This window comes from Oncorhynchus mykiss, chromosome 2 (genome assembly GCF_013265735.2).
Source record: "Oncorhynchus mykiss isolate Arlee chromosome 2, USDA_OmykA_1.1, whole genome shotgun sequence".
Taxonomy (NCBI): Eukaryota; Metazoa; Chordata; class Actinopteri; order Salmoniformes; family Salmonidae; genus Oncorhynchus; species Oncorhynchus mykiss.
The window spans coordinates 45,220,961-45,243,841 of NC_048566.1; the positions used below are offsets into that span (position 1 = coordinate 45,220,961).

General features: G+C 43.4%; 1 protein-coding gene across 2 annotated transcripts in view; it reads left to right on the top strand.

Annotated features, from left to right (window-relative positions):
- The window catches only part of LOC110490546 (forkhead box protein P2), a 52,535-nt gene that overhangs the window by 17,652 nt on the left and 12,002 nt on the right, over positions 1–22,881 (top strand). For both annotated transcript variants that reach the window (XM_021563975.2, XM_036949670.1), the window contains 4 exons: positions 2,591–2,795; positions 6,412–6,510; positions 6,601–6,688; positions 6,913–6,996. In XM_021563975.2, the coding sequence (XP_021419650.2) occupies positions 2,591–2,795; positions 6,412–6,510; positions 6,601–6,688; positions 6,913–6,996 (476 nt within the window). The remainder of the gene's footprint in view (positions 1–2,590; positions 2,796–6,411; positions 6,511–6,600; positions 6,689–6,912; positions 6,997–22,881) is intronic.

A 22,881-nucleotide genomic window follows, 5' to 3' on the forward strand; every position in this document is an offset into this window, starting at 1 on the left:
AAAGCATTTATAAACATTACTCACATATCAAAAAAGAATATGGACACAACACAGAATGTTAATAAAATATTAACTTTTCCTTACAATTTTCCAGATGTAACATAGGTAGTGTTGAGGACTTCACCAAAGACTCCTAACTACTATTGACATTTTGGGGTTTTATTTTCTTACAGCTAGCTAAGCCCCTGGCACAATGTCAACACTTGTTTTAACTCTCAAAATGTAATACAACTCATGAGGCATTTAGTTAGTGATGTTTTTTCACTATCTCCATTGTGCATTTGCACATTGTGACAGTTATTTAAAACGGGACAAATTAAGGGACTGGTATGGTAGAAACACACATTTGAGAACAGCAATTATGATGACACTACACTATCATTGAAATAATGCAGCTATTAGGATGCCTAAATATGAGGTCTTTCATAGCATGACATGAATGCACTATGCTATGGATATATTTCATTAACCTATAATAATGCGTTTCGGACCTGTTATTAGATGTTCATGAAAATCTTATAGATGTGTAATGCATGCGTTTTTGATGTAGTCAAAGTAAAAAATCATTACCTCAGAATATAACCCGGCATTTGTGTATGAACTTCTGTGTAGAAATGAACACAATCATTGTTTTCAATTATGATGTTTTCTTTCCCCCAATCTGATTTGGTGCTGTCCACTCTGTTCTAGCATTATAGAGGGAAACAGCATATATTCCTGAGAGTCCTTGCTTTCAGGAAATGGGTCATAATAGTGTATAGCTACAACCGATCAAAAGTTAGAGCCACATTTGTCATTTAGTGGATATCGGAGGTTACTCACGGTACCCGAGTTCGATGAACCAAGCAGTCCATTTACATTTTTTTTCTTTCGCAGACCCATTTTCAAATCAGGCGACCCAAAATATTCTCATCAAGCATACTCTTATATCTGCCCTTACTTTGACGGCTCAGAAATACTCAAGTAAAGCTATACCCCTACCTACACATACTTTCTCCCTGAAGCTACAGTGCCTTGCGAAAGTATTCGGCCCCCTTGAACTTTGCGACCTTTTGCCACATTTCAAGCTTCAAACATAAAGATATAAAACTGTATTTTTTTGAAGAAGAATCAACAACAAGTGGGACACAATCATGAAGTGGAACAACATTTATTGGATATTTCAAACTTTTTTAACAAATCAAAAACTGAAAAATTGGGCGTGCAAAATTATTCAGCCCCCTTAAGTTAATACTTTGTAGCGCCACCTTTTGCCTTTTGATTACAGCTGTAAGTCGCTTGGGGTATGACTCTATCAGTTTTGCACATTTCGAGAGACTGACATTTTTTCCCATTCCCATCCCTTGCAAAACAGCTCGAGCTCAGTGAGGTTGGATGGAGAGCATTTGTGAACAGCAGTTTTCAGTTCTTTCCACAGATTCTCGATTTGATTCAGGTCTGGACTTTGACTTGGCCATTCTAACACCTGGATATGTTTATTTTTGAACCATTCCATTGTAGATTTTGCTTTATGTTTTGGATCATTGTATTGTTGGAAGACAAATCTCCGTCCCAGTCTCAGGTCTTTTGCAGACTCCATCAGGTTTTCTTCCAGAATGGTCCTGTATTTGGCTCCATCCATCTTCCCGTCAATTTTAACCATCTTTCCTGTCCCTGCTGAAGAAAAGCAGGCCCAAACCATGATGCTGCCACCACCATGTTTGACAGTGGGTATGGTGTGTTCAGGGTGATGAGCTGTGTTGCTTTTACGCCAAACATAACGTCTTGCATTGTTGCCAAAAAGTTCAATTTTGGTTTCATCTGACCAGAGCACCTTCTTCCACATGTTTGGTGTGTCTCCCAGGTGGCTTGTGGCAAACTGTAAACGACACTTTTTATGGATATCTTTAAGAAATGGCTTTCTTCTTGCCACTCTTCCATAAAGGCCAGATTTGTGCAATATACGACTGATTGTTGTCCTATGGACAGAGTCTCCCACCTCAGCTGTATATCTCTGCAGTTCATCCAGAGTGATCATGGGCCTCTTGGCTGCATCTCTGATCAGTCTTCTCCTTGTATGAGCTGAAAGTTTAGAGGGACGGCCAGGTCTTGGTAGATTTGCAGTGGTCTGATACTCCTTCCATTTCAATATTATCGCTTGCACAGTGCTCCTTGGGATGTTTAAAGCTTGGGAAATCTTTTTGTATCCAAATCCGGCTTTAAACTTCTTCACAACAGTATCTCGGACCTGCATGGTGTGTTCCTTGTTCTTCATGATGCTCTCTGCGCTTTTAACAGACCTCTGAGACTATCACAGTGCAGGTGCATTTATACGGAGACTTGATTACACACAGGTGGATTGTATTTATCATCATTAGTCATTTTAGGTCAACATTGGATCATTCAGAGATCCTCACTGAACTTCTGGAGAGAGTTTGCTGCACTGAAAGTAAAGGGGCTGAATAATTTTGTTTTATATCTTTATGTTTGAAGCCTGAAATGTGGCAAAAGGTCGCAAAGTTCAAGGGGGCCGAATACTTTCGTAAGGCACTGTATAACCTTTAACCCCAGTGTTGCAAGGTAATATTGTACATGTATGTCTGTGTTTCAGCTGGCTTGAATACTATTGAGCTCCAGCAGATATGGAAGGAGCTAACCAACAGCACAATGGAAGATGAAAGCACAAAGGATAGCTGTCCAGACCGTATCATCACTCTGTCCCCTACTGAACCCGTAACCACAGCCAAAGCATCAATGTCAAACACCCACAACTTCCCTACCAACGGCCAATCTCTTAGTTCCAGCCCAAGAGAAGGGTAAAGCCTTCTCCATAACACTTTACAATAAAGGTATATGGATTAGAATCCTTAGGGCACGTGTCAAGCATAGGCCAGCTGGCCAAATCCGGCCCATAACACATTTCTCTCCGGCCTGCGCAATTATATGGGTTGTCAATTAATTTTGCCCATTTACTATATAGCCAGCAATAGTCTCCTCAAAAATCACAGCAAGCACTGCCGATGTGCTGCACGCCAAATTGCAGTGCATTGCCACACACACATGCCAGCCATCCAGTGCACTGTGTCATATCATCACTAATGGCACTGACGAAATCTTCTACCAGACCGAAGTTTAAAGATGTTGTAGGGTAAGTGTCCATGCCAAATTTCGATTCCAGCAGTAGCCTACAGCAAATATAATCTTGGTTGTCAAAAAGTTAGAAGATACAGTAAAGGACTAACAGTAAAGGACTAAATTACTATACTACTAAAGGACAATAGGACACCCAAGTGAGTATAAATGAGTCAACAGTTGAGTCATTTACTTTATGACATTACAGCCTGATGTGCTCACATCTGTGTATTCAACATCAATTGTGCTGCATTCACGTGTCCTGTTTACATCACGCAGTGGTGCAGTCCACATGCCACAGTCCTAGCTATGCTACTAAAATGTTGCACTCCGGCTTTGGTTTTTAAAGCATGACAATGAATAACCAAAAAACTAAACCTGCAACAAAACACCATGCAACGAAGAAACATCTAGGCCTATTACAGCAACATTTGAGAAGTAACCTAGGCTGGCTAGTCAACGACAAGACATTTTGAGTTCACCATACAGAAATGCTGCAGTCAACCACACCAGTGATCAATGCAGTGCAATTTTTTTTCTTAATGTTACACCAACCTAGCAACATTTGTTATTTGGAGTTAAATACTTTTTTATTAGGGTCGCAGCACTTTATGCAAGTATAGCAGCAAAGGCTGGACAAATAGTATTGATATTATTAAAATATATTAATTGTAATATGTTAAATGATTTATGCAACAGGTGGATCTAATACTGAATAATTATTGGTTAAAATCACATTGCAGCCGATGTCTATTCCACAAGAAACCAAAGGCTAAATCTATGACGTTAAAATGCCTATTTACTATGTTCCATCTGACTGTGCAATCCACTGTCTCACTTAATAAACTTGATCTCCACTATAAAAAGCATCTAGACATTATCTCACATTTCTTTTAGACTATTTAGTTTTCATGATCATCCTATTGTCAGGCTGTGGGTAACTGGTGGTGAATGGAATCAGGTGCAGGAGAGCAGAGATGAGTGTACAAGGTGATTTATTCTACGAAAAGTTCCAGTGTTTCAATTACTAAAGGTGCATGAAAATACCGGTCACTCGTAAATAACGGGCGTAAAAACGAACCTGGCAAACAATACCAGCCAACAAGTAAAGCATCGACCAAGCACCTTGCGCACCAGGGACACATGCTCGGCACGTGTAGCGGAGTATATCAAAATGTTGTCGATATACACCACTACACACTGCACGTGCAGGTCCCGGAAAATCTCCTCTACAAAGGCCTGGAAGACTGATGGAGCATTCATCAACCCGTACGGCATGACGAGGTATTCATAGTGCCCTGAGGTGGTACTAAATCCCGTCTTACACTCGTCCCCCTCCCGGATACGCACCAATTTTGTGAAGAACCACGTCCCGTACATTGACTCGATAGCACTGGCGATGAGAGGCGGGTAACTGTACCTCAGTGATTTGGTTGATGCCTCGATAGTCAAAACACGGACGCAGACCTCCATCCTTCATTTTAACAAAAAATAAACTTGAGGAGGCAGGTGAAGTGGAGGGCCGAATGTACCCCTGCTCCAAGGATTCCGAAACATATGTTTCCATAGCCGCCGCCGTCTCTTGCGACAGGGGATAAACATGACACCTGGGAAGTGCTGCGTCTACCAGGAGATTTATTGCACAATCCCCCAGTCGATGGGGTGGTAATTGAGTCGCCTTCTTTTTACAGAAGGCGAGAGCCAAATCGGCGTATTCAGAGGGGATGCGCACTGTGGAGACCTGGTCTGGACTTTCCACCGTAGTAGCACCAATTGAAACCCCTAAACACCTCCCCCAGCACTTTCGTGACCACCTGTGAGAGCCCTCTGTTGCCACGAAATAGTGGGGTCATGACAGGCCAACCAGGGTAGGCCCAGCATCACGAGAAACGCAGGAGAATCAATAAGGAAGAGACTGATTCTCTCCTTGTGACCCTGCTGCGTAACCATGCCCAGTGGAGCGGTGGCCTCCCTAATTACCCTGACCCTAACGGTCGACTATCTAGGGCGTGCACAGGGAAAGGCATATCCATAGGAACAACGGGGATCCCTAAACTATGGGCAAATGATCTGTCAATAAAATTCCCAGCTACGTCTGAATCTACGAGCGCTGGGAATGTGGGGAAAACTCAGAAAAATTAATAAACAAAAACATGTGAGCAACAGGGGGCTCTGGGTGAGCCTGGTGCCGACTCACCTGGGGTGACACGAGAGTGCCCTGCCTGCTGCCTCGACTCCTAGAGGAACCTCCCCAGCACCGACCGGCAATGTGCCCTCTGCGGCCACAGATGATGCATGGATCGGCCCCTCCTCCGGTCGCCCTAATTGCAGCACCTCCCAGCTCTGTAATGGTGCATGGAATCAGGCGCAGGAGAGCAGAGATGAGTGTACAAGGTCATTTATTTAACGAACAGCACCAGTATAAAACAAATACTAAAGGTGCGTGAAAATACCGGTCACTCGTAAATAACGGGCGTAATAACGAACCCGGCAAACAATACCAGCCAACAAGTAACCACCTGAACATTATATACAAACACGTACACAAACATGGGGGAAACAGAGGGTTAAATAATGAAAATGTAGTTGGGGAATAGAAACCAGGTGTTTAGAAAACAAAGACAAAACAAATGGAAAATTAAAAGTGGATCGGCGATAGTTAGAAAGCTGGTGACCGAACGCCACCCGAACAAGGAGAGGGACTGACTTTGGTGAAAGTCGTGACACCTATATACATAAGAGGACATTATAAAGGGCCATATTTTTTTTAAAATTAAACAATGGCCAGTTTGGGTAGCAGTTGTATGCAATAATAAAAAAAAAATACATGTCTGGCAAACAAATTTGTTGTATTTTTTCAATTTGGCCCTTGCGCTGATTGATTTTGACACCCCTGCCTTAGGGTAAAGTACTACCACTTTCTCTGTGCAGCCTACTGAAAAAATACATTTAAAACGGTCTGTTTTTTAAACATCAATTAAACTGTTAGCCACAGACAGCTTCACTTCCCCAAGTCGTTTGTTCTCAATTTTAGCAAGAGTCCCACTGGGACAACTTATTTTGTTTGTTTGTTGTTTTGCTTTAGGTTTTTTTTTATCAGCAAAATCTGTAGTAAAGTTTATAGTAAAGCACTGTAGCAGCTTGTTAAAATCAAAAGCAAGGTAATTTTCATTTTTATTTTAACCCCTCCCTCTTTGTTCCTCAGACTGTAAAATAACACATTTTTTTCTGTATTTTTTTAATATGATGGTGATGCTCTTCTGTATGTGTAACCCTTAAACCTTCCTCCTCTACCTACAGCTTGCTGGATGTGGATCAAACACACTCACTCTATGGATATGGTGTGTGTATTTGGCCGGGCTGTGAGACTGTTTGTGAAAACGTCAGCCAGTTTATCAAGTAAGTTTTCCTATGGAGAGTGTATGTATAGTGTATAAAGCAGTTTCTGCGTGTGTGTATCACCCCAGTAACTCATGTGAGCGTTCTCAGGCACCTAAGTATTGAGCACATGCTGGATGAAAGGAGCACAGCCCAGTGCAGAGTCCAGATGCAGGTGGTGCAGCAGTTAGACCTCCAGGTAGGTGTGTGTGTGTGTGTGTGTGTGAGAGAGACTGTGGTGACGGCGTACCTCAGCTCAAACTACTTTGGGGTTTCTTCACCTCTTCTTGCTCCCTCCATCCCTTGGTACCTCTCTCTCTTTCCTCTCTCTCTCTCTCTCTCTCTCTCTCTCTCTCTCTCTCTCTCTCCTCTTCTTGCACTCTCTCCTCCTCCTCTCTCCTCGATCCGCCTCTCCTCTATCAGCTCTCTAAAGAACGGGAGCGTCTCCAAGCTATGATGGCCCACTTACAACTGCCAACTTTGCAACCACAGTCCCCTTCCAAACCTGTAAGTATACAGACACACCACACCTACAGTGTCTCACAGAAAATGACCTATTCAGTCAACATGTATAACGTGCTTTGAAGAATGATGAGTTGTGAACAACAGATTCTAAATAGTATGGTTCTTTAGAAATAATGCCATACCATAAAAGTTCCATCAGAAATCCAATTGTAAGTGTAGGTGACAGTACACATGAGCATGAGCAGGCAAATTATATTTCTGGAGTCCTTTGGTATATTGCTCTAGCTATAGTATGTGTCCCAAATAAAATTAAATAAAATGTTATTGGTCACATTCACATGGTTAGCGGATGTTAATGTGAGTGCAGCGAAATGCAGTAATATCTGACAAGTAATCTAACAATTTCACAATAACTACCTTATACACAGTGTAAAGGAATGAATAAGAATATGTACAAATAAATATATGGATGAGCGATGGCCGAACGGCATAGGCAAGATGCTGTAGATGGTATAGAGTACAGTATATACATTTGAGATGAGTAATGTAGGGTATGTAAACATTATATAAAGTGGCATTGTTTAAAGTGACTAGTGATACATTTATTACATCCAATTTGTAATTCTTAAAGTGGCTAGAGATTTGAGTCAGTATGTTGGCAGCAGCCACTCAATGTAGTGATGTTCTGTTTAACAGTGTGATGGCCTTGAGATAGAAGCTGTTTTTCAGTCTCTCTGTCCCAGCTTTGATGCACCTGTACTGACCTTGCCTTCTGGATGATAGAGGGGGGAACAGGCAGTGGCTCGGGTGGTTGTTGTCCTTGATGATCTTTTTAGCCTTCCTGTGACATCGGGTGATGTAGGTGTCCTGGAGGGCAGGTAGTTTGCCCCCGTGATGCGTTGTGCAGACCTCACTACCCTCTGGAGAGCCTTGCGGTTGTGGGCGGAGCAGTTGCGGTACCAGGCAGAGATACAGCCTGACAGGATGCTCTCAATTGTGCATCTGTAAAAGTGTGGGAGTGTTTTTGGTGACAAGTCAAATTTCTTCAGCCTCCTGAGGTTGAAGAGGCACTGTTGCGCCTTCTTCACTACGCTGTCCGTGTGGGTGGACCATTTCAGTTTGTCCATGATGTGTACACAGAGGAACTTAAACTGTCCACCTTCTCCACTACTGTCCCGTCGATGTGGATAGGGGGGTGCTCCCTCTGCTGTTTCCTGAAGTCCACGATCATCTCCTTTATTTTGTTGATGTTGAGTGTGAGGTTATTTTCCTGACACCACACCACACATTAAGAACACCTGCTCTTTCCATGACAGGCTGACCAGACCTCGCTCAACAGTTTCCAGGGTGTATCAGGAATAGTCCACCACCCAAAAGACATCCAACCAACTTGACACCTGTGGGAAGCATTGGAGTCAACATGGGCCAGCTGCCTTGTGGAATGTTTTTGACACATTGTAGAGTCCATGCCCCAAAAAATGGAGAATGTTCTGGGGGCAATAGTGGGTGTTTTAGATTAACTGTCTTCAAAGTATTGACTCGGGACGTCGGGTTTGATATGAAAGCTTCTTTTAGTAATAATCCTTGTTCACGTTACGATTAACAACTTTAGATTCTACAGAGCAATGCAAACAAGATGCTAACAGAAAGTCAGCTTAATCAACTTTGCACCTGCACATAACTGGCGCGTTATCTCTCTCATTCCTGTCGCAAGGCATTCTGGAACTTGCAGTCAAAAGCGTAATTCAATACTAACCAATACAATTACATATGTAAATAACTGTATAGAAATATCTTTAGATACAGCTCAATTAATTAACTTAAACATTAACTCTGTAACACATTAAAGTTACAACAGGGTGCAACTCAATAATAGGAAGGTGTTCCTAATGTTTTGTACACTCAGTTGATATGAGTCCAGATCTATAATAAGTGAGGTTATATCTGATTTTAAAAGGTGCAGCATGGGATGAAAGCACATATAGTTCTGACCCTTTGGCCTGGAGTGAATGAGGGAAACCATTGTAGTCCTCGTGAATCTCTCAGCAGCCTATAAGGGGAGTCAGACGTCGTGAACACTAACAGAAGCTATTGTAAAGATATGATGTGTAAGCAATTGTTGAGCAAAAGGTGCTTGTGTGTGTGTGTGTGTGTGTATGAAAATCTAAGGTGACTTTTGACCTCTCCCAACCCCATCAAGAATGTTTTTGAATGGACTCAATAGGTTACCCACACTCAATTGGTATTGCTTTTTCATGAGAAAGTAGATGTTACGGTGCGTGAATGAGGACCCAAAAGCGAATCAACTAAAACAGAGCTTCTTTAATTACCAAACATAGGTAGGCTCAGATGGACCGGCAGATTCCGACAGGACAGGACAAGGTTACAGCAAACATGACGACAGTCTGGTTCAGGCATGAATGACACAAACAAACAAGAATCCGACAAGGACAGGAGCAGAAACAGAGAGAGATATTGGGACCTAATCAGAGGGAAAAAAGGGAACAGGTGGGGAACGGGGTGAATGGGTAGTTAGAGGAGACAAGGGACAGCTGGGGGAAAGCGGGGGAGAAAAGGTAACCTAACACGACCAGCAGAGGGAGACAGGGTGAAGGGAAAGGACAGAGACATGACAACATGACAGTACATGACAGTACCCCCCCACTCACCGAGCGCCTCCTGGCGCACTCGAGGAGGAAACCTGGCGGCAACGGAGGAAATCATCAATCAGCGCACGGTCCAGCACGTCCCGAGAGGGAACCCAACTCCTCTCCTCAGGACCGTACCCCTCCCAGTCAACTAGGTACTGATGACCACGGCCCCGAGGACGCATGTCCAAGATTTTACGGACCCTGTAGATAGGTGCGCCCTCGACAAGGATGGGGGGGGGGGGGGGGGGAGACGAGCGGGGGCGCGAAGAACGGGCTTAACACAGGAGACATGGAAGACCGGGTGGACGCGACGAAGATATCGCGGAAGAAGAAGTCGCACTGCGACAGGATTAATGACCTGAGAGATACGGAATGGACCAATGAACCGCGGGGTCAACTTGCGAGAAGCCGTCTTAAGGGGAAGGTTCTGAGTGGAGAGCCAAACTCTCTGACCGCGACAATATCTAGGGCTCTTAGTTCTACGCTTATTAGCAGCTCTCACAGTCTGCGCCCTATAACGGCAAAGTGCAGACCTGACCCTCTTCCAGGTGCGCTCGCAACGTTGGACAAAAGCCTGAGCGGAGGGGACGCTGGACTCGGCGAACTGAGATGAGAACAACGGAGGCTGGTACCCGAGGCTACTCTGAAAAGGAGATAGCCCGGTCGCAGACGAAGGAAGCGAGTTGTGGGCGTATTCTGCCCAGGGGAGCTGTTCTGACCAAGACGCAGGGTTGCGAAAAGAAAGACTGCGTAAGATGCGACCAATAGTCTGATTGGCCCGTTCTGCTTGACCGTTAGACTGGGGGTGAAAGCCGGAAGAGAGACTGACGGAAGCCCCAATCAAACGGCAAAACTCCCTCCAAAATTGAGACGTGAATTGCGGACCTCTGTCCGAAACGACGTCTGACGGAAGGCCATGAATTCTGAAAACATTCTCGATGATGATTTGTGCCGTCTCTTTAGCAGAAGGAAGCTTAGCAAGGGGAATGAAATGAGCCGCCTTAGAGAACCTATCGACAACCGTAAGAATAACAGTCTTCCCCGCTGACGAAGGCAGTCCGGTGACAAAACCTAAGGCGATGTGAGACCACGGTCGAGAGGGAATAGGAAGCGGCCTGAGACGGCCGGCAGGAGGAGAGTTACCGGACTTAGTCTGCGCGCAGACCGAACAAGCAGCCACGAAACGACGCGTGTCATGCTCCCGGGTGGGCCACCAGAAACGCTGGCGAATGGAAGCAAGCGTACCCCGAACGCCAGGGTGGCCGGCTAACTTGGCAGAGTGAGCCCACTGAAGAACGGCCAGACGAGTAGGAACGGGAACGAAAAGAAGGTTCCTAGGACAAGCGCGCGGCGACGGAGTTTGAGTGAGTGCTTGCTTTACCTGCCTCTCAATTCCCCAGACAGTCAACCCGACAACACGCCCCTCAGGGAGAATCCCCTCGGGGTCAGTGGAGGCTACTGAAGAACTGAAGAGACGAGACAAAGCATCAGGCTTGGTGTTCTTAGAGCCCGGACGATAAGAAATCACGAACTCGAAACGAGCGAAAAACAGCGCCCAACGCGCCTGACGCGCATTAAGTCGTTTGGCAGAACGGATGTACTCAAGGTTCCTATGGTCAGTCCAAACGACAAAAGGAACGGTCGCCCCCTCCAACCACTGTCGCCATTCGCCTAGGGCTAACCGGATGGCGAGCAGTTCGCGGTTACCCACATCATAGTTACGTTCCGACGGCGACAGGCGATGAGAAAAATACGCGCATGGGTGGACCTTGTCGTCAGAGAGGGAGCGCTGAGAAAGGATGGCTCCCACTCCCACCTCTGACGCGTCAACCTCGACAACGAACTGTCTAGAGACGTCAGGTGTAACAAGGATAGGAGCGGATGTAAAACGATTCTTGAGGAGATCAAAAGCTCCCTGGGCGGAAACGGACCACTTAAAGCACGTCTTGACAGAAGTAAGGGCTGTGAGAGGAGCTGCCACCTGACCGAAATTACGGATGAAACGACGATAGAAGTTCGCGAAGCCGAGAAAGCGCTGCAGCTCGACGCGTGACTTAGGGACGGGCCAATCAATGACAGCTTGGACCTTAGCGGGATCCATCTTAATGCCTTCAGCGGAAATAACAGAACCGAGAAATGTGACGGAGGAGGCATGAAAAGTGCACTTCTCAGCCTTCACAAAAAGACAATTCTCTAAAAGGCGCTGGAGGACACGTCGAACGTGCTGAACATGAATCTGGAGTGACGGTGAAAAAATCAGGATATCGTCAAGGTAAACGAAAACAAAGATGTTCAGCATGTCTCTCAGGACATCATTGACTAATGCCTGAAAGACAGCTGGAGCGTTAGCGAGGCCGAAAGGAAGAACCCGGTATTCAAAGTGCCCTAACGGAGTGTTAAACGCCGTCTTCCACTCGTCCCCCTCCCTGATGCGCACGAGATGGTAAGCGTTACGAAGGTCCAACTTAGTGAAAAACCTGGCTCCCTGCAGGATCTCGAAGGCTGAAGACATAAGAGGAAGCGGATAACGATTCTTCACTGTTATGTCATTCAGCCCTCGATAATCTATGCAGGGGCGCAGAGACCCGTCCTTCTTCTTGACAAAAAAAAACCCCGCTCCGGCGGGAGAGGAGGAGGGGACTATGGTACCGGCGTCAAGAGCTACAGACAAATAATCTTCGAGAGCCTTACGTTCGGGAGCCGACAGAGAGTATAGTCTACCCCGGGGGGGGGGTGGTTCCCGGAAGGAGATCAATACTACAATCATACGACCGGTGTGGAGGAAGAGAGGTGGCCCTGGACCGACTGAACACCGTGCGCAGATCGTGATATTCCTCCGGCACCCCTGTCAAATCACCAGGCTCCTCCTGTGAAGAAGAGACAGAGGAAACAGGAGGGATAGCAGACATTAAACATTTCACATGACAAGAGACGTTCCAGGAGAGGATAGAATTACTAGACCAATTAATGGAAGGATTATGACAAACTAGCCAGGGATGGCCCAAAACAACAGGTGTAAAAGGTGAACGAAAAATTAAAAAAGAAATGGTTTCACTATGATTACCAGAAACAGTGAGGGTTAAAGGTAGCGTCTCACGCTGAATCCTGGGGAGAGGACTACCATCCAGGGCGAACAAGGCCGTGGGCTCCTTTAACTGTCTGAGAGGAATGTCATGTTCCCGAGCCCAGGTCTCGTCCATAAAACAGCCCTCCGCCCCAGAGTCTATTAAGGCACTGCAGGAAGCTGACGAACCGGTCCAGCGTAGATGGACCGACAAGGTAGTGCAGGATCTTGAAGGAGAGACAGGAGTAGTAGCGCTCACCAGTAGCCCTCCGCTTACTGACGAGCTCTGGCCTTTTACTGGACATGAAGTGACAAAATGACCAGCGGAACCGCAATAGAGACAGAGGCGGTTGGTGATTCTCCGTTCCCTCTCCTCAGTCGAGATGCGGATACCTCCCAGCTGCATGGGCTCAGCACCCGAGCCGGCAGAGGAAGATGGTAGTGATGCGGAGAGGGAGGCGACGGAGAGCGCGAGCTCCTTTCCACGAGCTCGGTGACGAAGATCAACCCGTCGCTCAATGCGAATAGCGAGTTCAATCAAGGAATCCACGCTGGAAGGAACCTCCCGGGAGAGAATCTCATCCTTTACCTCTGCGCGGAAACCCTCCAGAAGACGAGCGAGCAAGGCCGGCTCGTTCCAGCCACTGGAGACAGCAAGAGTGCGAAACTCAATAGAGTAGTCTGTTATGGATCGATTGCCTTGACATAGGGAAGACAGGGCCCTGGAAGCCTCCTCCCCAAAAACAGATCGATCAAAAACCCGTATCATCTCCTCCTTAAAGTCTTGATACTGGTTAGTACACTCAGCCCTTGCCTCCCAGATTGCCGTGCCCCACTCACGAGCCCGTCCAATAAGGAGAGATATGACGTAGGCGACACGAGCAGTGCTCCTGGAGTAAGTGTTGGGCTGGAGAGAAAACACAATATCACACTGGGTGAGGAACGAGCGGCATTCAGTGGGCTCCCCAGAGTAACACGGCGGGTTATTGATTCTGGGCTCCGGAGATTCGAAAGCCCTGGAAGTGGCCGGTGGATCGAGGCGGAGATGGTGAACCTGTTCTGTGAGGTTGGAGACTTGGGTGGCCAGGGTCTCAACGGCATGTCGAGCAGCAGACAATTCCTGCTTGTGTCTGCCTAGCATCGCTCCCTGGATCTCGACGGCTGAGTGGAGAGGATCCGAAGTCGCTGGGTCCATTCTTGGTCGGATTCTTCTGTTACGGTGCGTGAATGAGGACCCAAAAGCGAATCAACTAAAACAGAGCTTCTTTAATTACCAAACATAGGTAGGCTCAGATGGACCGGCAGATTCCGACAGGACAGGACAAGGTTACAGCAAACATGACGACAGTCTGGTTCAGGCATGAATGACACAAACAAACAAGAATCCGACAAGGACAGGAGCAGAAACAGAGAGAGATATTGGGACCTAATCAGAGGGAAAAAAGGGAACAGGTGGGGAACGGGGTGAATGGGTAGTTAGAGGAGACAAGGGACAGCTGGGGGAAAGCGGGGGAGAAAAGGTAACCTAACACGACCAGCAGAGGGAGACAGGGTGAAGGGAAAGGACAGAGACATGACAACATGACAGTACATGACAGTAGAGGCCATGAGTATCTTGGTCAAAAATAATGTCACTGATTGGCCTATAGCTGGTGTAGTTATAAGCAGTCTCACTTAAAACCTCATATCCGCTGCCCCATTTGACCTAGAGACTTGAAACGTTGTATGTCTTTACTCATGCTGAACCAATTTGGCCATAAGGTCCGAGAGGATAAATTTTCCTCCATATTGGACATTTTGGAAAACATTTGAAAAAAAATATTTTCATTATCCATTAGTCTAATTAACACAGGTATGGTAGATCTCTTAACTTAGTTTGAAAAAATATAAGGGATTGGTTCAGAGATGGCTGTTATTGATATATCAGGAAATTTGATTTTACATGTCACGTTAAATCCTTTGTTAATCCAATCGATAATGGTCTATCAACTTGAAACTTTTTATGGTAATCAAAGACATGATGAACGATGTTAAGTTTGGCATTGATATCATACAAAATAAGGTAACTAAAAAAGTGCTCCTTTGAAAATAACATTGATGCATTCAATGATGTCCACACTATACCAGTATATGCACTTCTTCTCATGAGCCATAGGACGAAATTACACCAAATTTGAATCAGTGGAGGTTCCTCAGAGGAGGAAGGGGAGGACCATCCTCAGTGAATTTATTTAAAAATTGCAAGAACTTAAAAAGTTAAACTTTTTAGATAAAACTATACTAAATATATTAATGTCACCCAATAATTGGTTAAAACACACTGTTGTGTAATCACAGTAGCCTCAACAGCACTCTGTAGGGTAGCACCATGGTGTAGCTGGAGGACACCTAGCTTCCGTCCTCTGGGTACATTGACTTCAGTACAAAACCTATGAGGTTCATGGTTCTAACCCCCTTCCACAGAATTACACAGTAATTATGACAACTTCCGGAGGATGTCTGCCAAACTATCAGAGCTCTTGCAGCATGAACTGACACGTTGTCCACCCAATCAAAGGATCAGATAAGGATCAGAAAACAGCTTACTGAGTATACACTGCAACGTTAATGCATGTTTGTAGCGGGTTTACTTTGATGTTAATTTAGCTAAAATGGTGACAACTACAGTGCATTCAGAAAGTATTCAGAACCCTTGACGGCCTTACTAAAAATGAATTAAATTGTTCCCCACCCCCTCATCAATCTACACACAATACCCCTTAATGACAAACAAAAACAGTTTTAGAAATGTTTGGAAATGTATTACAAATAATAAACTGAAAAATCATATTTACATAAGTATTCAGACCCTTTACTCAGTACTTTGATGAAGCACCTTCGGCAGCAATTACAGCCTCGAGTCTCTTGGGTATGAAGATACAAGCTTGGCACACCTGTATTTGGGGAGTTTCTCCCATTCTTCTCTCTTCTCAAACTCTGTCAGGTTGGATGGGGAGTGTCACTGCACAGCTATTTTCAGGTTTCTCCAGAGATGTTCGATCAGGCTCAAGTCCGGGCTCTGGCTGGGCCTCTCAAGGTCTTTCAGAGACTTTTCCCGAAGCCACTTCTGTATTGTCTTGGCTGTGTGCTTAGGGTCATTGTCCTCTTGGAAGGTGAACCTTTGCCCGAATCTGAGGTCCTGAGCGCTCTGGAGCAGGTTTTCATCAAGGATCTCTCTACTTTGCTCCGTTCATATTTTGCTTGAGCCTGACTAGTCTTTCAGTCCCTGCTGCTGAAAAACATGACACTGCTACAACCATGCTTCACTGTTGGAATGGTGCCAGGTTTCCTCCAGACATGACACTGGGCAGTCAAGCCAAAGAGTGGAATCTTGGTTTCAGCAGACCAGAGAATCCTGTTTCTCATGGTCTAAGAGTCCTTCAGGTGCCTTTTGGCAAACTCCAAGCAGGCTGTCATGTGCCTTTTACTGAGGAGTGCCTTCCGTCTCTCCACTCTACCATAAGGCCTGATTGGTGGAGTGTTGCAGAGATGGTTGTCCTTCTGGATGGTTATCCCATCTCCTTTGGTTATCTCATTTTTGGTACCCTTCCCCAGATCTGTACCTTGACACAATCCTGTCTCAGAGCTCTACGGGCAATTCCTTTGACCTCATGGCTTGGTTTTTACTCTGACATGCACTGTCAGATATGGAACCTTATATAGACAGGTGTGTGCCTTTAACACAGGTGGACTCCAATCAAGTTGTAGAAACATCTCAAGGATGATCAATGGAAACAGGATGTACCTGAGCTCAATTTCGTGTCTCAGAGCAAAGGGTCTTAATACTTATGTAAATAAGGTATTTATTTTTTCTATACATTTCTCAAAATTTCAAAAACCTGTTTCCACTTTCATTATGGGGCATTGTGTGTAGATGGATGGGATTTTAAAAAATCCATTATAGAATAAGGCTGTAACCTATCACAATGTGGAAAAAGTCAAGGGGTCTGAATCATTTCTGAATGCACTGTATGTAGGTTGTGTGTAGCGGTTATGATATGGTTTGGCTTGTAAAGGTTTTTTGCCTAGTCACATGCAGCTGATGTGTTGTACATTGAAGTCCACAAACAAAGGGGAGAGAGCATAGACGCAAGAAGGAATACAACGTTTATGCTCTGAAAGTGAACTGTGTTTACAAATGATCAGTGGTGTATTTATTCCGCTGATTCTGGTGAAAAACATTTCTTAAACGGATGCAAATGGAACGAAACTGAGAATTTCCATTTGTCCAATAAACACTCTCGTTTGCAACTGTTGGACTAACAATTACACACAAGATCAGCTAGATGCAGGCAAGAGTGTGCAATGTAGTACTGAGTCAATATTGTCTGTCCATGTGTCACCAAAAAAATGTATCTCGATCTGTGTGCACCTACAATGTAAACTTTCATTCATAGGCTAGGTTGTAGCAACCTTGTGATGGGTATAGGGAAAATTTGAGTATCATGTTGAAGCCTAAACCTATCGATGTTACACACTGGGTGAATGGAATTTGAATGACAGTCATCCAAAATGCTATAATATAAATAATGCCATGCAAAGGAGAAAATAAAATCACCCTCCCTCATCAACTTCTTCGGGATAGGGGGCAGCATTTTCACTTTTGGATAAATAGCGTGCCCAATTTCAACTTCCTGCTACTCATCCCCAGAATATAAGATATGCATATTATTAGTAGTGTAGCGACCTGCACAGACAGCTGTGTGTTATGTGTTAGGCTAGTAGGTGGTTGTGTTGTACTTACCAGTACCCAGTGTTAGCGGGGTCCGACATGCCAATCAACCTGCTATCTGCCAATCTCGGGAATGCCTGGAATGTTCTGATGCCGGGCATCCTGGCGGTTGGCAGAGTGGCGTGGAGGGGGGTTGGGCAGGGGGATGGAGCATTGGAAGTTAAGACCAGGTTTAGCCTTTGTTCTCTCTTGTATGTCTGGCCTTCACAAGAGAAGGTCATGGTTGGCTTGTGGGGTATCTTTCGTTTATTTGGCGTGGGCTACGGCCAAACAGTAGCCTGTGTAAAGTTGGGTTAATAAACCGTCAATTCGTAAACTCAACCCTTTGTCTGGACAATTGTTCCTTTATGATCTAGTCAGGTCATTACAGTAGATAATATTAGTAGATAATAATTAGTAGAAAACACTCTGATGTTTCTAAAACTGTTTGAATCATGTCTGTGAGTATAACAGAACTTATGTAGCAGGCAAAACCCAGAGGACAAACCATTCAGAATTTTTTTTTTTAAGGTCAATGAGGTTTCATTGGGAAACTAGATTTCTAAGGGACTTGTTCGCAGTTCCTACCACTTCCCCTGGATGTCACCAGTCTTTAGAAATTGGTTGAGGATATTCCTTTGTGTAATGAAGAAGTACAGCCATCTTGAATGAGTGTCATTTGAAGTGTACTTTTTGAGGGGCGCATGACTCGAAAAATAACGTCAGTTTGTTGTCCCCCTGTATTGAACACAGATAGTCCCGTCTTCAATTTGATCGATTATTAACTTTTAAAAATACCTAAAGTTGTATTACAAAAGTAGTTTGAAATGTTTTGGCAGGTAACTTTTGAGATATTTTGTAGTGACGTTGCGCAAATTGGAAGCTATTCATGAAAATCGCAAATGAAATGAAATAAATATGCCATCTCTCAAGCTTAGCCTTTTGTAAACAACACTGTCATCTCAGATTTTCAAAATATGCTTCTCAACCATAGGAAAACAATCATTTGTGTAAAAGTAGCTAGCTAGCGTAGCATTTAGCGTTAGCATTAGCATCCAGCACGCAACATTTCAACAAAAACATAAAAGCCTTCAAATAAAATCATTTACCTTTGAAGAACTTCGGATGTTTTCAATGAGGAGACTCAGTTAGATAGCAAATGCTCAGTTTTTTCCAAATTAACTCCATAATATCGACTGAAAACATGGCAATCGTTGTTTAGAATCAATCCTCAAGGTGTTTTTCACATATCTCTTCGATGATATATCGTTCGTGGAAGCATGGTTTCTCCTCTCAATCAAATGGAAAAATACTTGCACGTGGCTTTGCGCACCAGTTTCGACGCAGGACACCAGGCGGACACTTGGAAAATGTAGTCTCTTATGGTCAATCTTCCAATGATATGCCTACAAATACGTCACAATGCTGCCGACATCTTGGGGAAACGGCAGAAGGTCTAAGCTTATTCCTGTCGCATTCACAGTCATACAAGGAGACATTAGAAAACAGAGCTTCAGAAATTCTGCTCATTTCCTGTTTGACGTTTCATCTTGGTTTCGCCTGTAGAATGAGTTCTGGGGCACTTACAGACAAAATCTTTGCAGATTCTGAAACTTCAGAGTGTTTTCTTTCCAAAACTGTCAAGAATATGCATAGTCGAGCATCTTTTCGTGACAAAATATCGCGCTTAAAACGGGAACGTTTTTTATCCAAAAATGAAATAGCGCCCCTAGAGATGCAACTGGTTAATGTTGTGCTATCCACAGATAATAGCATCTCATGCCTTTTTTAAATCTGGCATGTTGGCTGGATTCACAACAAGTGTAGCTTTAATTTGGTATCTTACATGTGTGATTGAATGAAAGTTAGATTTTTTTGGTATTTTTTTTTTATTTGGCGCTCTGCATTTTCTCTGGCTATTGGCCAAGTGGGACGCGACTGTCCCGCCTATCCCAGAGAGGCTAAATGGCATGAAGCCTATAGAACACTTCTTAAAATCTTCATAGGGATAGGCATCCCGTCTAAGAGATAGTTGTAAATCATGCAGCACCTTGTGTCGCAATCGCAGATTTTAGAGAAACAACGGAATTCATCAAACTAAACTAATATTTGTAATGTTTATGGGACATATTGGAGTGCCAATATGTCATACAAGTGTACATATAAGTGTCTTATATCAGCTGAAAGCTTAAATTCTTGATACTCTTGGAACTACCCATCCCGGATCCGGGGGAATTGTCATCAACTACACTAATTAGCATAGCACCATGGTCAAAAAATATTACTAGAAAATATTCATATTCATGAAATCACAAGTGAAATATAGTGAAACACAGCTTAGCCTTTTGTTAACCTGTTAGATCTCTAGGGGCGCTATTTCATTTTTGGATAAAAAACGTTCCCGTTTTAAGCGCGATATTTTGTCACGAAAAGATGCTCGACTATGCATATTATTGACAGTTTTGGAAAGAAAACACTCTGAAGTTTCAGAATCTGCAAAGATTTTGTCTGTAAGTGCCCCAGAACTCATTTTACAGGCGAAACCAAGATGATGCATCAACCAGGAATTAGCAGAATTTCTGAAGCTCTGTTTTCCATTGTCTCCTTATATGGCTGTGATTGCGCAAGGAATGAGCCTACACTTTCTGTCGTTCGCCCAAGGTCTTAGCAGCATTGTGACGTATTTGTAGGCATATCATTGGAAGATTGACCATAAGAGACTACATTTTCCAAGTGTCCGCCTGGTGTCCTGCGTGGAATTCGGTGCGCAATTGCCAGCTGCTTGTACTTTACCATTTGATTCAGGGGAGAAACCATGTGTCCAAGAACGATGTATCAATGAAGAGATATGTGAAAAACACCTTGATGATTGATTCTAAACAACGTTTGCCATGTTTTCAGTCGATATTATGGAGTTAATTTGGAAAAAAGTTCGCGTTTTGAGGACTGAATTTTCGTTTTTTTTTTTGGTAGCCAAATGTGATGTATAAAACGGAGCTATTTCTAATACACAAAGAATCTTTTTGGAAAAACTGAGCATCTGCTATCTAACTGAGAGTATCCTCATTGAAAACATCAGAAGTTCTTCAAAGGTAAATGATTTTATTTGAAGGCTTTTATGTTTTTGTTGAAATGTTGCGTGCTGGATGCTAACGCTAATGCTAACGCTAAATGCTTTGCTAGCTAGCTACTTTTACACAAATTATTGTTTTCCTATGGTTGAGAAGCATATTTTGAAAATCTGAGATGACAGTGTTGTTTACAAAAGGCTAAGCTTGCGAGATGGCATATTTATTTCATTTCATTTGCGATTTTCATGAATAGTTAACGTTGCGTTATGGTAATGAGCTTGAGGCTGTAGTCACGATACCGGATCCGGGTTTGGGAGATCAGAGAGGTTAATCACCCTGTCATCTCAGATTTTGAAATTATGCTTTACAGCCAAAGCAAGACAAGCGTTTGTATAAGTTAATTAATCGTTTACCTTTGATGAGCTTCGGATGTTTTCACTCACGAGACTCCCAGTTAGACAGCAAATATTCCTTTTGTTCCATAAAGATTATTTTTATACCCAAAATACATTTGTTGGTCACGTTATGTTGAGAAATCCACCAGAAATAGCGGTCACGACAACGCCAAATTTCTTTCCAAATTATGTCCATAATATCGACAGAAACATGGCAAACGTTTTTTATAATCAAGCCTCAATGTGATTTTCAAATATCTATTCGATAATATATCAACCGGGACAATTGGCTTTTCAGTAGGAGCGAGAGGAAAAATGGCTACCTCTGTCTTTTATGCAAGAATCACTCTGAGAGCCCTCAGCTGGCCACTTACGCAATGTAGTAATTTTACGCTCATTCTTCAACATAAAGGCGTGAAACTACGTCAAATGCTGTAGACACCTTAGGGAATACGTAGAAAAATGAATCTAGTTGATATCCCTTTCAATGGCCAATGGGATGTGTAGGAACACAACGGTTTCAAAACATGAGTCACTTCCTGATTGGATTTTTCTTAGGCTTTCGCCTGCAATATCAGTTATTTTATACTCACAGACAATTTTTTTTACAGTTTTGGAAACGTTAGAGTGTTTTCTATCCTAAGCTGTCAACTATATGCATATTCTAGCATCTGGTCCTGAGAAATAGGCCGTTTACTTTGGGAAACTTATTTTTCCAAAATTGAAAATAGTGCCCCCTAGCTTCAAGAGGTTTTAATATAACTGCACTGTTCACTTTATAGTAGCTAGTTCTGTGAAAAAAAATGCCATGCTATTGTTTAAGGAGAGTTCCTAACAACAAAACACTTTTTCACCGCGATAGGTTTGATAAATTTACAGCTGAAGGTGAAATGTGTACTTACATTCTGAAATCTTGCTCTGATTTATCGTCCAAAGGGTCCCAGAGATAACATGAAGTGTCGTTTTAGATTTAAAAAAAATCATTTTTCATATCCTAAAAAGGTTCATGTATCATGCACGATTGATTTTGTATGTCCACTCATTCAATTTGTAAAGAAAGGAATCTGTGAAAATCTAAACCTAAACTTTGTTTCAACCAGTCAAATCACATTCGTATTTATTCCTCAGAGATCCTAGAACGTAACCAGACTTCACTATATCAGTACGGGTGTAGTATATCCTATAGGATACCAAATTTGGTCAGAGAGCAACGTGGCACACCGATGACGCGGGCGGTCTTCACTTAACCGGGGTCCCTTTAGCGGGATCATTTTCATCAACACCCGCTGAATTGCAGTGCGCCAAATTCAAATTAAATTACTAAAAATATATAATTTTCATGAAATCACAAGTGCAGTATTGCAAAACCCAGTTTAGCTTGTTGTTAATCCACCTGGCGTGTCAGATTTTAATGAGCTTTTCGGCGAAAGCATAACAAGCATTTATGTGAGAACATCTCTCTCAGTAGACAAAATATTACAAACACTAGCAGCCAAGTAGATTGGTCAAGAAAGTCAGAAAAGCAATATATTAAATCACTTATCTTTTATGATCTTCTGATGTTTGCACTAACGAGACTCCCAGTTACACAATAAATGTTCCTTTTGTTCCATAAAGATTATTTTTATATCCAAAATACCTCCATTTGTTTGGCGCGTTATGTTCAGAAATCCACAGGCTCGAGCAGTCAAGACATCGCAGACAAATTCCAAATAGTATCCGTAATGTCCACAGAAACATGTCAAATGTTTTTTATAATCAATACTCATGTTGTTTTTAAAATATATAATCGATAATATATCAACCGGGACTGTCGCTTTTTCAATAGGAGAGGGAGAGACAATGGCTGCCCCACTCTGTTGCGCAAGCAAAACTCTGCGAACACCCAGCTATCCACTGACGCGATGTTATAAATAAATAAAAATAAAGAAGAAAAATAACAAATAATTAAGGAGCAACAATATACAGGGGTACCGGAATAGGGAGGAGGTTACAT